We start from the raw sequence: 15,657 nt of genomic DNA on the forward strand, positions 1-15,657 counted from the left end.
GTGGGTGGAGTTAAGAAACTGTAAGGGTTTAAAAAAAAACATTATGGGAATTATATATAGGTTTGCAAATAGTAACCCAGATGTGGGGTTGAGATTACAAAGGGAGTTGGAAAAGGCATGTAATAAGGGTAATGACACAATTGTAATGGGGAACCTTAATATGCAAAGGGATTGGGAAAATCAGGTTGGTGTCGGATTGCAAGAGAGGGAATTTGTTGAATGCCTATGAGATGGACTTTTAAAGAAGCTTGTGCTTGAGCCTACTTGGGGATAGGTATCTTAGATTGGGTGTTGTGTAATAATCCAGTTCTTATTAGGGAGCATAACATAAAGGAACCCTTAGGAGGCAGTGATCATTGTGATTGAATTCACACTGCAATTTGAGAGGGAGAAGCATAAGTCACATGTATCAGTATTCCAATGGAATAAGGGGAATTACAGACGGGTGAGAGAGGAGCTTGCCCAGGTGGATTGGAGGAGGATACTGGTAGGGATGACGGCAGAGCAGAGACGGCTGAAGTTCCTGGGAATAGTTCACAAGGTGCAGGTTAGATATGTCCCACAGAGGAAGCAATTCTCAAATGGCAGGGGTAGGCAACCATGGCTGACAAAGGAAGTTAAGGACTGCATAAAAGCCAAGGAAAGGGCATATAAAGTGGCAAAAGTGAGTAGGAACTTGGATGATTGGGAAGCTTTTAAAATTCAACAAAATGCAACTAAAAAAGCTATGAGAAGGGAAAAGGTAAAATATGACGGCAGATTAGCCAATAATATAAAGCAGGGTTATAAATAGTTGTACAAAGTGTAAAAGGGAGGTGAGAATTGATATTGGAAAATGATGCTGGTGAGGTAGTAATGTGGGACAAAGAAATGGCAGATGAACCTAATGAGTACTTGCATTTGTCTTCACTGTGGAAGATACCAGAAATGTGCCAGAGGTCCTTGACTATCAGGGAGCAGGAGCGAGTGCCATTGCTATTATAAGGGAAAGAAGTGCTAGACAAACTCAAATGTTTTGAGAAGGATGTCACCTAGCCCAGATGGACTACATCCCAGAGTCCTGAGAGAGGTTGCTGAAGAGATAATGGATGCATTGGTCATGATCTTTCAAGAATCACTTGATTCTGGCATGGTCCTGGAGGACTGGAAGATTGCAAATGTCACTCCACTCTTTAAGAAGGGAGGAGGGCAAAAGGAAGGAAACTATAGGTCAATTAGCCTAACCTCAGTGGTTGGGAAAGTGTTGGAGTCTATTACTAAGGATGAGGTTTAGGGGTATTTGGAGTCTAATGATAATGATTTCTGTGAAGGGAAATCTTGCTTGACAAATCTGTTAGAGTTCTTTGAGGAAGTAACAAGCAAGGTGTACAAAAGAGAGGCAGTCGATCAAGTCAAGTCAAGTCACTTTTTATTGTCATTTCGATCATAACTGCTGGTACAGTACACAGTAAAAATGAGCCAATGTTTTTCAGGACCATGGTGCTACATGATCAATACAAAGACTACACTGAACTACGTAAAACAACACAAAACTACACTAGACTACAGACCTACCTAGGACTGCATAAAGTGCACAAGATAGTGCAGGCATTACAATAAATAATAAACAAGACAATAGGCACAATAGAGGGCAGTAGGTTGGTGTCAGTCCAGGCTCTGGGTATTGAGGAGTCTGATGACTTGGGGGAAGAAACTGTCACATAGTCTGGTCGTGAGAGCCCGAATACTTTGGTGCCTTTTGCCAGATGGCAGAAGGGAGAAGAGTTTGTATGAGGGGTGTGTGGGGTCCTTCAAAATGCTGTTTGCTTTACGGATGTAGCGTGTGGTGTAAATGTCTGTAATGGCAGGAAGAGAGACCCTGATAATCTTCTCAGCTGACCTCACTATCCGCTGCAGGGTCTTGCGATCCGAGATGGTGCAATTTCCGAACCAGGCAGTGATGCAGCTGCTCAGGATGCTCTCAATACACCTCTGTAGAACGTGGTGAGGATGGGGGGTGGGAGATGGACTTTTCTCAGCCTTCGCAGAAAGTAGAGATGCTGCTGGGCTTCTTTTTGCTATGGAGCTGGTGTTGAGGGACCAGGTGAGATTCTCCGCCAGGTGAACACCAAGAAATTTGGTGCTGTTAACAATCTCTACGGAGGAGTCGTCGATGTTCTTACTTGGATTTTCAGAAGGCATTTGATAAGGTGCCACACATGAGGCTGCTGAACAAGATAAAATCCTATGGTGTTACAGGAAAGATACTGGAAAGGAGAGCAGAATGGCTGACAGGCAGGAGGCAGCAAGTGGAAATAAAAAGGGACCTTTTCTGTTTGACTGCCAGTGACTAGTGATGTTCCTCAGGGACCAGTATTGGGACTGCTACTTTTATACTTTATTGTCATCAAACAATTGATACTAGAACGTACAATCATCACAGTGATATTTGATTCTGCACTTCCCGCTCCCTGGATTACAAATCGATAGTAAATATTAAAAATTTAAATTATAAATCATAAATAGAAAATAGAAAAATGGAAAGTAAGGTAGTGCAAAAAAAACCAAGAGGCAGGTCCGGATATTTGGAGGGTACGGCCCAGATCTGGGTCAGGATCCGTTCAGCAGTCAGGATCCATTTCACAGTTGGAAAGAAGCTGTTCCTAAATCTGGCCGTACGAGTCTTCAAGCTCCTGAGCCTTCTCCCGGAGGGAAGAGGGACGAAAAGTGTGTTGGCTGGGTGGGTCGTGTCCTTGATTATCTTGGCAGCACTGCTCCGACAGCATGCGGTGTAAAGTGAGTCCAAGGACAGAAGATTGGTTTTTGTGATGTGCTGTGCCGTGTTAACGATCTTCTGCAGCTTCTTCTGGTCTTGGACAGGACAACTTTCATACCAGGTTGTGATACCAGGTTTCACGTTGTTTGTCAATGATTTGGATAATGGAATTGATGGCTTTGTTATCAATTATATTGTAAGTAGTTTTCTTGTCAAAGCAAATCATCCCAAAATACATTTAGGAAGTGATTTGACTGAGTTCTATAATGAGGCAAGCTTAGGGTCTGTCTTAACAGAAGAAAAAGTGAGGGGACTAAGTTTAGAAGGTCTGAGCGATTGGACTTAACCTCACTGAAGATCAAACAGTTTAATTCTGGAAGGAGAAATGGTCAGAATTGAAAGGGTGGGAACAGATCTTGTGGACTTCAGGAGAAGCAAGCGGTAGATGTTATGTTTTGAAGATAATCAAGAACAAACAGAAGAAATTTGAAAATGAAGAACTGTTTAACTACCTGGTAACAAGGTGATGGGTGAATGGCTTTTGACAGCAGTCAAATGTTTCGATAGCAGGTATATTAGTAGTACTTTCACTTGCACAAATATTTGAAGAGGTTTTCACTTGTATTAGCAATTCAGTAGGACCTAGCCCAGTGGGTCTTACACAGTGAACGGTAGGGCACTGAGGAGTGCTGTAGAACAAAGAGATCTGGGAATACGGGTCCATAATTCATTGAAAGTGGTGGCACAGGTAGACAGGGTCATAAAGAGACCTTTTGGTCTATTAGCCTTCATAGAGCAATGCACTGAATACAGGAGATGGGGTGTTATGTTGAAGTTGTATAAGATGTTGGTGAGGCCTAATTTGGAGTATTGTGTGTAGTTTTGATCACCTTCCTACAGGAAAAGTGTAAAATAAGGTTGAAAGAGTACAGAGAAAATTTACAGGGACTTTGATGGGACTGGAGGACCTGAGTTATAAGGAAAGATAGGACTTTTGTCCTAGGAATGAAGAAGACTAAGGGGAGATTTGATAGTAGTGCACAAAATTGGGGGGTATAGATAGGGTAAATACAAGTAGGCTTTTTCCACTGAGGTTGGGTGGGACAAAAACTAGAAGTCATGGGTTAAGGGTGAAAGGTGAAATGTTTAAGGGGACGATGAGGGGAAACTTTTTCACTCAGAAGGTCTGGAAAGTGTGGAAAGAGCTGCCAGCATTTGAGCTCGATTTCAACATTTAAGAGAAGTTTAGGTAGGTACATGGATGGTAGGGGTATGGAGGGCACTGAGGAGTGCTGTAGAACAAAAGGATCTGGGAATACAGGTCCATAATTCATCGAAAATGGTGGCACAGGTAGACAGGATCATAAAGAGAGCTTTTGGTATATTAGCCTTCATAGATCAATGCACTGAATACAGGAGTCCAGGAGCAGGTCAACGGGAGTAGGCAGTTTAAATGTTTCAGCACAGACTAGATGGACCAAAGGACCTGTTTCTATGTTGTACTTTTCTATGACTTCTATGTTATCTTTAATTTGCTTGGAAGGCTGTAGATTTAATCGATTAATAAATGCAAACTAAGTGGTGGTACAGGATAATAAGTAACACTTACTGCTCGCTGAAGCTACAGCTTCCTTGAGCTTTATCTGATGAAGGGCCGTGTTGCCTGTGTCGTATCGGACCTGAGCTGTTATGGTGAAGTTGGCTTGCAGCTCTTTCGCAATGATTTTCCAGAGCTCCTCAGTCATGTCCCACATGGTTTGCTCAGCAGACCCTCCCAAGAGGACAACATGCCTCCAGCCGAAGAAATGCAATGTTTTAGTGAGGACGTTCCCCATGTTCTGGAGTGAAGACAGCAGACTCACGTAGGTGTCATACACGTAGAAGTCATCGAATGCAAGTGACTGACCCGCAAATCCAAAGACAGGGATGTTCCACTGAGAGGCAAGCAGACCTATAATCTAAAGAGCAATTCCCAGGGGGAGTCAATGCACAGTGGATTTAACAAAAAGTGATGCAACAAACTTGGTAATGAAGGATCTAATTAGCTTTTCTACCGCTAATCACTCCCTTGTCTACTACTTATTTAGAGATACAGTGTGGCTACGCCACCCAGCAATCCCCGACAACCCCCGATTCAAACCCCAGCTTAATCACGGGACAATTTACAATGACCGATTAACCTACTAACCCATACGTCTTTGGACTGTGGGAGGAAACTGGCGCACCCGGAGAAAACCCACACATTCCACAGGGTGAACGGGCAAGCTCCTTACGGAGGATGCTGGATCTGAATTCTGAACTCTGACTCCCCAAGCTGTGATACGCTGTGCTGCTACGCTACTGTAGTGCCCTGTTTCTTCTGTGTCGCACAGAAGATAAGATTCTTCATCTTACTTCATTACTTCAAATTTTCTCCACTTTAAGTGTCCCTTTCCCACATCAATCTTTTTGTTTCCTTTTTGTTTTTAGTTTCAAGTTTCATTAATTTTTATGGTGTCTAATTTCATTTTATTGCCTTTGAAAGCAATTTGTTTTCTGAGTTTATGCAATCCCTCTCTTGCTTTTTAATCATTTATATCTGGAAATCTCCTGAAACTGCCCTCATATCTGCCCATTCAGTCCATCATGGTGGTTATTGTGCTCTGTGTCCAACGATGACAGGAAACCTGTGCGGGAGAGTATTTAAAGTGGAAAAGCTATTGAACTGAGGCAGTTCCACTCTCTGGACCTCGGAAGTCTGGGTCCACTACGACGAACAAGTGTCACAAACTGGGGTCTTCCATCACAAACACAAGAAATTCTGTAAAGTAACACACACAAGAAGCTGGAGGAACTCAGCAGGGCAGGTAGCATCTATGGAGGAGTAAACAGTCGACGTTTCAGGCCAAGGCCCTTCATCAGGGCTCTTCAACAGGTCTTGGCCCGAAACATCAACTGTTTACTCTTTTCCATAAATGCTGCCTGGCTGTTGAGTTCCTCCAGTATTTTGTGTGTTTTTTGGTGTCTCCCTTGGTTCAATGGATGACCGTGACGTCTTCTGTGTCTCATCATGCCTTTCGCTCTCCGCAGAGCAGTGCAGACCCACCTTCCTGGCCTTTGGATCTCACTCTAGATCTCATCTGCTCAGTCCACCAGAGCTGACTTCACGTGCTAGGACAAGCATGTCCCTGTCTCACCAGGGTACGAGGCTGAAGGCTACCTTTACCTGGTTTAGCCCGCCTGTCGAACCAGTGTACCGGGGCGTGGCCGCTGTCACATGCAAACAGCTACTTGGAGCCACAGGTGGGAGCTGAGTGTCTGGTGGGGACCAAAGGTGAGTGAGCTGCCCAGAATGGACACAAACAGCCCCTTCACCAGAGTGCTATCCTACCCTGGACACCTCCTGCACCCCAACACCCATAATATCAGATAATTAGCTGCTTTTTTAGGATGTTTGTTATCCACAGGTCCTTTAGTTTCAGCGTCTATGTAAAAATAATCAACACAACCAAAAACAGAGAAAATAATTGTTATAGAATATAGGTCATAGAAGAGTACAACACAGGAGCAGGCCATTTGGCCCACAATGTTGTGCTGAATTTGCCAAAAAGCAAATCAAAAACACTCAACACTAATCCCTCCAACTTACATCATGTCCCCATGTCCCCATCTTCCTGACACCCATGTCCCTACCCAAACGTCTTTTTACAGCGTCTAATGTATTTGCCTCTACCACCAGACCAGGCAGCACATTCCGGGCATCCAGCACTCCCTGAGTAAAAAAACTTACCTCTCACATCTCCCTTGAACCTACCTCCTTTCTCCTTCAAAATGATCCAAATATTAAAAAAATTAAGTTTAATTGGTTCTGTTTTTCTCCTCAAGCTAAGATATCACGTCTGAGCTGAATTTCCCTTTCCTAATAATTCTAATTATGTTCGTTTTTCAGCATATATCATTTAACAGATGATAATTTATTAATTACTAAACACGAAGTCCTCTCTAACTAGTCTCTTACCTCTGACACTTCTGCACAAGCTGGTCCAAACAGAGCAGGAATATTGTACCTCTGGGTCTGGTGAACGAATTCACGAAGGGACACCTTGGGGTGGCAGTCACTGTCGGCGTACACAAAGTCCAACGTGTGATTTGGCAGGAGGAAGGGGTCTGAATTTATTTTGTCTACAGCGATCTGGATGGCAGATCCCAGCTTCAAGGCACTGAAGGGGAAGGAGATGTTTCTGGGAACCTGAAGTCCGAGGTAGATTTTAGAGACCCCAGCGCAATTGGGAAGTAAAAAGGCCATAAAAAGAACTAATAACTCAACTTTTGCATGTTGTTTCCCATAATGATACAAACAAATCTGCTTCTGATTAAACCTGGATTTCTTTGGCATCATCTCTCAAATATTGAGTGTTGAGGCTTCTGCAGTCAGTTTCTCAGACAATGATACAACCTGCCCTCACTTGTATTTATATCCAACGCACAGGTGGATGTGTTAATCCTCAAGTGTTTTTAGCAGTACAGGGACTGTTTTGTCGCTAATTAACAAAACTTCCTGACTCCTAGGTAATGACTTTGATTTAAGTGTTAGGCACAGGTTGAAACAAATAAGCTCAGGAAGTTGCACCTGGGTACTACAATCACAAACAAGAGAAAATCTGCAGATGCTGGAAACCCGAGCAACACACTCGAGATGCTGGAGGAACTCAGCAGGCCAGGCAGCATCTAGGAAAAGAGCAACACTTTCAGTACGCTGGATGAACTCAGCAGGTCGGGCAGCATCAGTTAGAAACCATGAGTCGACGTTTCGGGCCGGAACCCTTCGTCAGGACTGAAGAGGACTTTCATTCTTCAGTCCTGACGAAGGGTTCTGGCCTGAAACGTCGACTCATCGTTTCTAACTGATGCTGCCCGACCTGCTGAGTTCATCCAGCATACTGAAAGTGTTGCTTTGATAACAGCATCTGCAGATTATTTTGTATCTAGGAAAAGAGTACAGTTGACGTTCTGGGCTGAAACTCCAGCATTTTGTGTGTGTTCCTGGGTACTACAAGTTGCTTTTCTTTGCTTGCTCACTTTGCCCCTCTCCTATGCAAAATCAGGATTAATATAAACAGGATATGTCATGAAATTTGTCTTTGAGGCAGCAGTACAATGCAATACATAATTGAGGAAAAAAATGAGAATTACTCTAAGTGTGTGTGTGTGTTGTGTATAAGATAGTTAAATTAAATTAGTGCAAATAAAAACTAGTGAGGTAGTGTTCATGGGTTCAATGTCCATTCAGAAAGCTGATGGCAGAGGGGAAGAAGCTGTTCCTGAATCATTGAGTGAGTGCCTTCGGGTTCTTGTACCTCCATCCTGATGGTAGCAATGAGAACAAGGTATGATCTGGGTGATGGGGGTCCTTAATGATGGATGCTGCCTTTTTGTGGCACCACTCAAACCCCACTTGGAGTACTGTGCTCAGTTCTGGTCGCCTCACTACAGGAGGATGTGGAAACCATAGAAAGGGTGCAGAGGAGATTTACAAGGATGTTGCCTGGATTGGGGAGCATGCCTTATGAGAATAGGTTGAGTGAACTTGGCCTTTCCTCTTTGGAGCGACGGAGGATGAGAGGTGACCTGATAGAGGTGTACAAGATGATGAGAGGCATTGATCGTGTGGATAGTCGGAGGCTTTTTCCCAGGGCTGAAATGGCTAGCACAAGGGGGCATAGTTTTAAGGTGCTGGGGAAATGGGTACCAGAGGGATGTCAGGGGTAAGTTTTTTACACAGAGAGTGGTGGGTGCGTGGAATGTACTGCTGGTGGCGGTGGTGGAAGCAGATACAATAGGGTCTTTTAAAAGCCTGTTAGATAGGTACATGGAGTTGGTATAGATTCTTCCAGATGTATAAACATTGACTTTTTTAAAATCACCAGGAGCGGTTTAATTGGTCTTGGGTCATTATGATACTCGCTTTACTGTACACAGAGCACCATGGTAACAGAGCGGTTAGTGCACCCTACTACAGCTCGGGGGATCAGAGCTGGGAGTTCCATTCTGGTGTCCTCTGTAAGGAGGCTGTGTGTCCTCCCAGTGGAAGGCATGGGCTTTCTCTGGGTCCTCCAGTTTCCTCCCACAGTCCAAAGACATACCAGTTAGTCGGTTAATTGCTCATTTTAAATTGTCCCATGATTCGTTCAGGGTTAAATCGGGGGGTTGTCGGGGTAGGGGATGCTGGGTGGTGCGGTTCAAAGGCCTGGAAGGGACTATTCTGCACTGTATTGCTAAATAAAAATAAAATAAATAAACAAACAAATAAATAGCATGCATTTACACGTACTATCCCACTAGATGCCCCCTCGTTTTGCCATCTGAGGACTATCCTTGTCTGTGTTTATCAATATCTTTTCAAACTTCATGTGTTCACAATTTCATTGTACCTCTTGTGCACTCCTAGCTTCCTACTTTGATGGGCTCTCTTTAGCTGTTATAAGCTTCCGGCCTCTGATCTAGCAGGCCCTCCGTTGACCAGGGTCAGCCATGGATGTTGAGTCCTTGCTGTCTACACAAGCCAGGGCAGTACGATGTGGAGAGCAAGCTGTTGCCCGTGTAGCAGGTTCCCCCTCTCCACGTGGCTGATGAACCCAAAGGAACGGCAGAGACTGATACAGTTTGGCACCAGCAGCATATCAGGAGTTGCCAGTTGGCATTGAACTCCATGTCGGATTGCCTAAGCAACTCCAGCTCTGGATTTTCCTTCGGGGATTACTCCCGAAGTCTTCCCCATGAGTGGGTATAGCCCCAAGGCAGCAGAGTTTTGAGATCCTTCTCCTAGATGAGCTGCCAACCACGACTTACGAGCTGAATCTGCCCGAAGCGACTGGTTTTAACATACTAGTTACCCACCTTTGCACCTTCTGCTGCCAATAGAAGCAGTTCCGTCAGGTTTAGTAGCTAAGACACATGTGAAGGCCGGGAGCTGGACTTGGTTGTCAGAGGCTGTCTGAGATGCATGTTCTTGGGAACATTTAATAGGTAGTGGGAGCTTGTCTCTACTACCTCCCCCCAGCCATAACAACCTTCAGGAACCTGTCTCTGATTACCCCTGCCTTCATTGTCCAAGAGAGATAAATTCATTCGGTTGTTCAGAAAATAAGGTCAAAGGTGTTGACTGGACAGTTGAGTAAATAAATAATTTTGGATTGATGGTGACGTTTCTGCCCCTCAGTTTGGTAGTGCCAGCAGGTGCAGAGCAGCTGCCTACTGAAGGAAAGGAGAAGGACATAGGAGTAGGGAGACAGTGAAGGATGGAGGAACAGCATTGAGAGAGTTTTATTCCAGCCCAGAGGCTGCAGATGCTCAATTACTGAGGGCGTTCAAGACTGAGGTACTGAGACTGCTGGGGCCCAGTGCAATCGAGGGAAATGGAATTGGGCAGGAAGGCTGATATGAGGTAAATTCTGCGGTAAGGAAGAATAAGTGAGCATTCAGGAACCCACTCATACAATATTGTAGGGTTGGGCCATTTTATTAACTTGAACTAGTTTTGAGCCCCACATCTTGGCTAATAGGGCATGTGGAAAAATATGCTCCCCATTTAATGCTCACTTATTGTAGAAAAGTGCAAAGTTAAATGGCAAAATTTAAATATTTGCTGACCTTAATAGGGGTTAAGTCATAATTCAGCTGCAATTATATACAAAAATATTGAGTCACAGAGCACTACAGCACAGAAACAGACCCATGTAGTCCATGCTGAACTGCTGTTCTGCCTACCACATGGTCCTCTAGACCACTCCTGTCCACGTACCTACCCAATCTTCTCTTAACTGTTGCAATCGAACCCGCATCCACCACTTCAACTGGCAGCTCGATGCACACTCCCACCACTCCTTGAGCAAAGAAGACCCTCCCCGGGTTTCTGGCGTCTGAACAGGCTTTAACCAGAATTTGAAATGGATTTAAAGCAGCTGGCAAAAGAGGCATTATTGAAATGGAGAAGCATTCTTTGGTACAGCAGGTTGCTGTGATCTGGAACGAATGGTGCTGGACCAAGGTCTAATCACTGTGGTTTGTAGAGTTGGGCTCTAGTTCTGGTTTATGATGTGTTTTAGTTCTGGTCACTCCTTTCCTGTTGCTACTTTTGGACGATTTATTGGATTGCTGAATAATGAACACTGAGCTGAACTGAAATATGCCTTTTGATTTTGTCTCAAATTCCGTGTTTTCACTTATTTTTGTTGCCGTATGCATGAGGGGAGGGTTTGATAGTTTTCTTTGAACGGGTTGGTTCCGTGGCTCTTTGTTTTGCGGCTGTCTGTGGGGAAGACAAGTTTCAGGGTTGTATGCAGCATATGTACCTTGCAAATTTAATAATGTAATTGAAAAGAGAGTAAGATAAATACTCAGAAAAAAATAACAATAAGAGAGTGTGAGGACTGGGAAAGAGTTGGGCCCAATCCAGTAATAATAACGAAGAACTATGATAGGCCATGATGACTCAAGCCCAGCCTTCCTGTCTTGCATGATTCACTGATTTTACGATGGAACAGTGCGGCACACGGTACAAAATATGAACATATAAACTAAGAGCAGGAGTAGGCCACTCGGCCCTTCACAGCTGATTTGCTACTGAATCAGATCACAGGCAAATCTATACTCCTGTCTACTCACATTTTTGTATCTCTCCCTTATCAAACAGTCTGCTTCTTTCACCCTTTGAGGTAAAGATTTCCAATAATTCACAAACATCTGAGGGGAAAAAATGTTCATCTCATCTCTGCTTTAGACGGATAAGCTTAGGGTCATCCCAGATCTGGATTCTTACACAAGACAAAACATTCTCCTCACATCCTCAGAACACTGAGCTGAACTGAAATATGCCTTTTGATTTTGTCTTAAGTTCCGTGTTTTCATTTTTTTTTTGTTGCTGTATGCATGAGGAGAGGATTTGATATTTTTCTTTGAACGGGTTGGTTCTGTGGCTCTTTGTTTTGTCGCTGTCTGTGGGGAGGATCTTATGATGTTTTGGGACCTGATGGTAGTTAGGAAATTAACAATGATGTTGTCTTTGAATAATCTAAAAGGAATTTCTCCAGCTCTTCAGAGTTGCCTCTGCAGAATCTAGCAGTGTACCAAATCCATTAGCTGGTGACCCTAATGGTTTAGAGAGTATCTTGATGTCCTCAAGAATACAATGGACCCTTGGAAACGCAGTCAAAAGTGCTGAGCTCCTTTGTTGAAAGAAAATACCAAATATATTGTATTTTGATAATGCAGTTCTATCTGTATACCTGCAATGTCAGTAGATGGAAAAGTTGAGGAGGAGTTAAACCTAAAGACAATGATAGTGTCCATAATTAAGGGAACAGCCAGCCCTGCGGTGCATTTATCAGTAGTACAACTCCTGGAGCTGCTGTGGATACAAGGAAGCTTTCTTGATGAGGTGGATGAAGTCTTGATAATTCACGCTCAACCAGCACTGTTTGAATTCTAAAGCAATGTCCTACCATGGGCTCTCTGAATTGAATGTGAAGAGCAGGAGAGGCAGGAGGAGATGGAAATAGGAGAAATCTAACAGTGAAATGAATGACAGAAAGGGATTGCTGAACAAACACAGCAATGAGACAAAATATTTTAAACAGTAATGAAAATTGACAGTAGGAAGCTAATTTCCAAGAGGCCATATTAAAAACTGGATGCTGAATTTGGCTCATAGGTGACAGTGCTACAACCAGGTGGACTGGAAGATGACTAAGCCCAATATTGCACTTATATTTAAATGATGTTTTTAGTGTTGCAAAATACTGAGAACCATCTGCCTCTGCCTCCAGTTTGCAGACCACGATTACTCTGAGCATGGAGTGGTTACACATTCAGGGCACTATAAATGTAGTGAGGTAGTTTTCATTGATCCTACCATCCCCTACAAGCAACTGTAAACATTGTACCTGTCCGTTCTTTTATCAAGTCCCTCCTGCCATTTGGTTCCAACCAACAGCTTCATTATAATTCTGTTTTGTGTCCTTTTGCCCTTTGCCAACATTTACAAATTTCCTTTTACCTTGCACTTAGGGGTCTCCTATAACCTTTTACTTTATCATCTCTGGCAAATATACTGGCGAAGGTAATAAAAACATAGGAGCCTAGATGACTTTTGCATAGGTTGATAGAAGCTTTTTAATCATTGGTAACTAATTAACAGCAGACTTCCATTCAATATTTGCAGTCATTTCAAAATAAGTAGAACAAAGGACAGGTCAATATGAAACGTGTACTATTGGAAGCAAAGTGCACCTGGACACGAAGGAAATGACAGTGGAGTGTAGGGGAGAGTCTGAAAATGTGACATCACAGCCCAGCGGAGGAGCTACTCAATGAATCAAATGCATAAGGAGAGCTACTTAACAGGCTTTAGATTGGGTTATCAACTAAATTAAAGCAAGATGGGCATGCCCCAGCACTATAGTATGTGCTGACTTGAAAGTAGATCAGAATCTCTTTATTGCTCGTATGTGAAACTTAACAGAATTGTTTGTGGTTTGGTGCAAGCATACGTAACACACAGGACAATACCATAACAGCGAACACAATAGCAACCAATAATTTACAAGACAATAGTGCAAACAGCTATGAGCAATCAACAATCATGTGCAAATATCAATAATCAAACTTAAATAAATGTGACTATATGAACAGACTTAATAGTTATCAACAGATCAAGGAGAGCAGGAAAGTCCATTTAACACAGGGGTTCCAAACATGGGGTCCCTGGACCCCTTGCTTCATGGTATTGCTCCATAGAAACATAGAAACATAGAAACATAGAAAATAGGTGCAGGAGTAGGCCATTCAGCCCTTCGAGCCTGCACCGCCATTCAGTATGATCATGGCTGATCATCCAACTCAGAACCCTGTACCTGCCTTCTCTCCATACCCCCTGATCCCTTTAGCCACAAGGGCCATATCGAACTCCCTCTTAAATATAGCCAATGAACTGGCCTCAACTGTTTCCTGTGGCAGAGAATTCCACAGATTCACCACTCTCTGTGTGAAGAAGTTTTTCCTAATCTCAGTCCTAAAAGGCTTCCCCTTTATCCTCAAACTGTGACCCCTCGTTCTGGACTTCCCCAACATCGAGAAAAATCTTCCTGCATAAACAAGGTTGGGAACTCCTGATTTATCAGATATTGTGCAGGGATAGTTGGGGAATTACACCCAAGTGAGTTTTGTTAAGAAGTTGGATGGCTACAAGAAAGAAACCTTGGAGGTAATGTGTAGTCCTTGTGGTGATGGACTTCTAGCGTCTCCCTGACGGCAATTTGGTGACTAGGTGACTGCTCGGGTGGGTGGAGTCAGTAGTAATTTTTCAAGCTCTTTTCTTCACTCTGACGATGAACAGACCTTTCTAGTTCCGACACATACAAGGACTGCTTTGTGTGTCACCAACTCAGAGTCATTTAGCAGGAGAGTAAGTCTGTGGCACCCTAAAATATCAGGGACAGGGAGGAGCTTTACCTGAAACACAGATATGGTTAATATATACCCATTTTAAGCTTTTTTTTTAAGGTATACAGCTTATTGTTCAAGAAACCAACTCACCCAGGTGTTCCCTTTCTGGGGTCTACGGACCCCCTCTGTTGATGGTAGGGATTCATGGCATTATAAAGTTTGAGAAACCCTGCTCTAAATAGATATCAGTTTTAACAATTAAATTTGGGGGTCCAAGCATGACTTCAATTGTTAGAATTATTCCACAAAAACTAAATTTAAACTCTTCAAGTTCCAAAGGTTCATTTAAAGCATTCCACTTGTGTTTATCAGTGGGATGGTTTCATACTCCAAGATCGCTGAGAGACCAGATATCCTATCAAAACAATGTATCAAGATATCAAAAGTCAAAGGTGCCTGATACTGTACTTTGATAAAATTTCCCACAGCCTTTTCTTATTTCAAGCAATTAAACACAGAAATATAACCTGCAGTTAGATTAATTTAAAATATTGTGTAGTCAATGAACTATTGGAGATCTGCAGTTACTGTCATAATGCAGGAGAAGTGAGCCCACGAAAGAATGTGGAAAGTTATCAGGAAAAAAAGTAGCCATGACTTTGGAAAGAGTTCCTGTAGTCTTCTCTGGAGAATGTAGTGGGATTTTTTTTTATATCTATCTTACACAGTAGCCTTGAGGTAGAAGGAAGACCTACATCTGCAAGAAATGTTTGAGCATCTCCAGCTCAGAACCATTGAGCAGAAGTGTGAGATACTCTGAACTCTGAAATCTGAACGTCAGGGCATTAAACTAGTAAGACTCACGTTCAAAGTACATCTATTATCAAAGTATGTATACATTTTTTCAACCTTGAGATACACCTCCTAACAAAACAAGAAATCCAAAAGAACACATTAAATAAAAAGACCATCAAACACACAATATGCAGAGAGAGAGAGAGAGAAAAAGAGGGAAAAATACACATTGTGCAAAGAATAAAAGTAAGCAAATAGCATTCAGAATGAAAGTGAGTCCTCAGACACGAAGCCTGGAGCAGGCCACAGCCTCAGGCTCAGTTCCACACGTAGCAGAGTAAACATTGCAGAGGCTGCAGCCACGAAGCCTGGAGCAGCCTGAGCAGGCCACAGCCTCAGCTCAGTGCAGAGCAGCGAGCAGAACTGGCCCGACCCTCGCCTTTTGTCCTGACACCCTGCCTATCAAATGTTGTGGTATAAAATGATCTGGGGATTCTAATACACAGAAAGACAGAACAGTACAATACAGGGATACTATGATGCCAGATAAATTCATCTCACCTGCCCACACATGAACTATATTCTTCTGCTATCTTCTGCAAATTCATGAGCCTGTCTAACTGCTCCTTGAACATCCATATCATATCTGCTTTTCTCACCTGTGAGCCTCTAGAGCAGGGGTTCCC

The 15,657-nt window shown here is 43.2% G+C and overlaps 2 protein-coding genes across 2 annotated transcripts in view; one reads left to right on the forward strand and one right to left on the reverse strand.

Annotated features, from left to right (window-relative positions):
• gucy2g (guanylate cyclase 2g) overlaps positions 1 to 7,133 on the reverse strand; it is a 58,666-nt gene extending 51,533 nt beyond the window's left edge. Inside the window, 2 exon segments of the mRNA XM_072239664.1 lie at positions 4,365 to 4,713; positions 6,753 to 7,133. Of these exon segments, the coding sequence (XP_072095765.1) occupies positions 4,365 to 4,713; positions 6,753 to 7,133 (730 nt within the window).
• The window catches only part of acsl5 (acyl-CoA synthetase long chain family member 5), a 114,007-nt gene that overhangs the window by 21,689 nt on the left and 76,661 nt on the right, over positions 1 to 15,657 (forward strand). The gene's annotated exons all lie outside the window — the stretch shown is intronic.

This window comes from Mobula birostris, chromosome 21, assembly GCF_030028105.1.
Source record: "Mobula birostris isolate sMobBir1 chromosome 21, sMobBir1.hap1, whole genome shotgun sequence".
NCBI lineage: Eukaryota > Metazoa > Chordata > Chondrichthyes > Myliobatiformes > Myliobatidae > Mobula > Mobula birostris.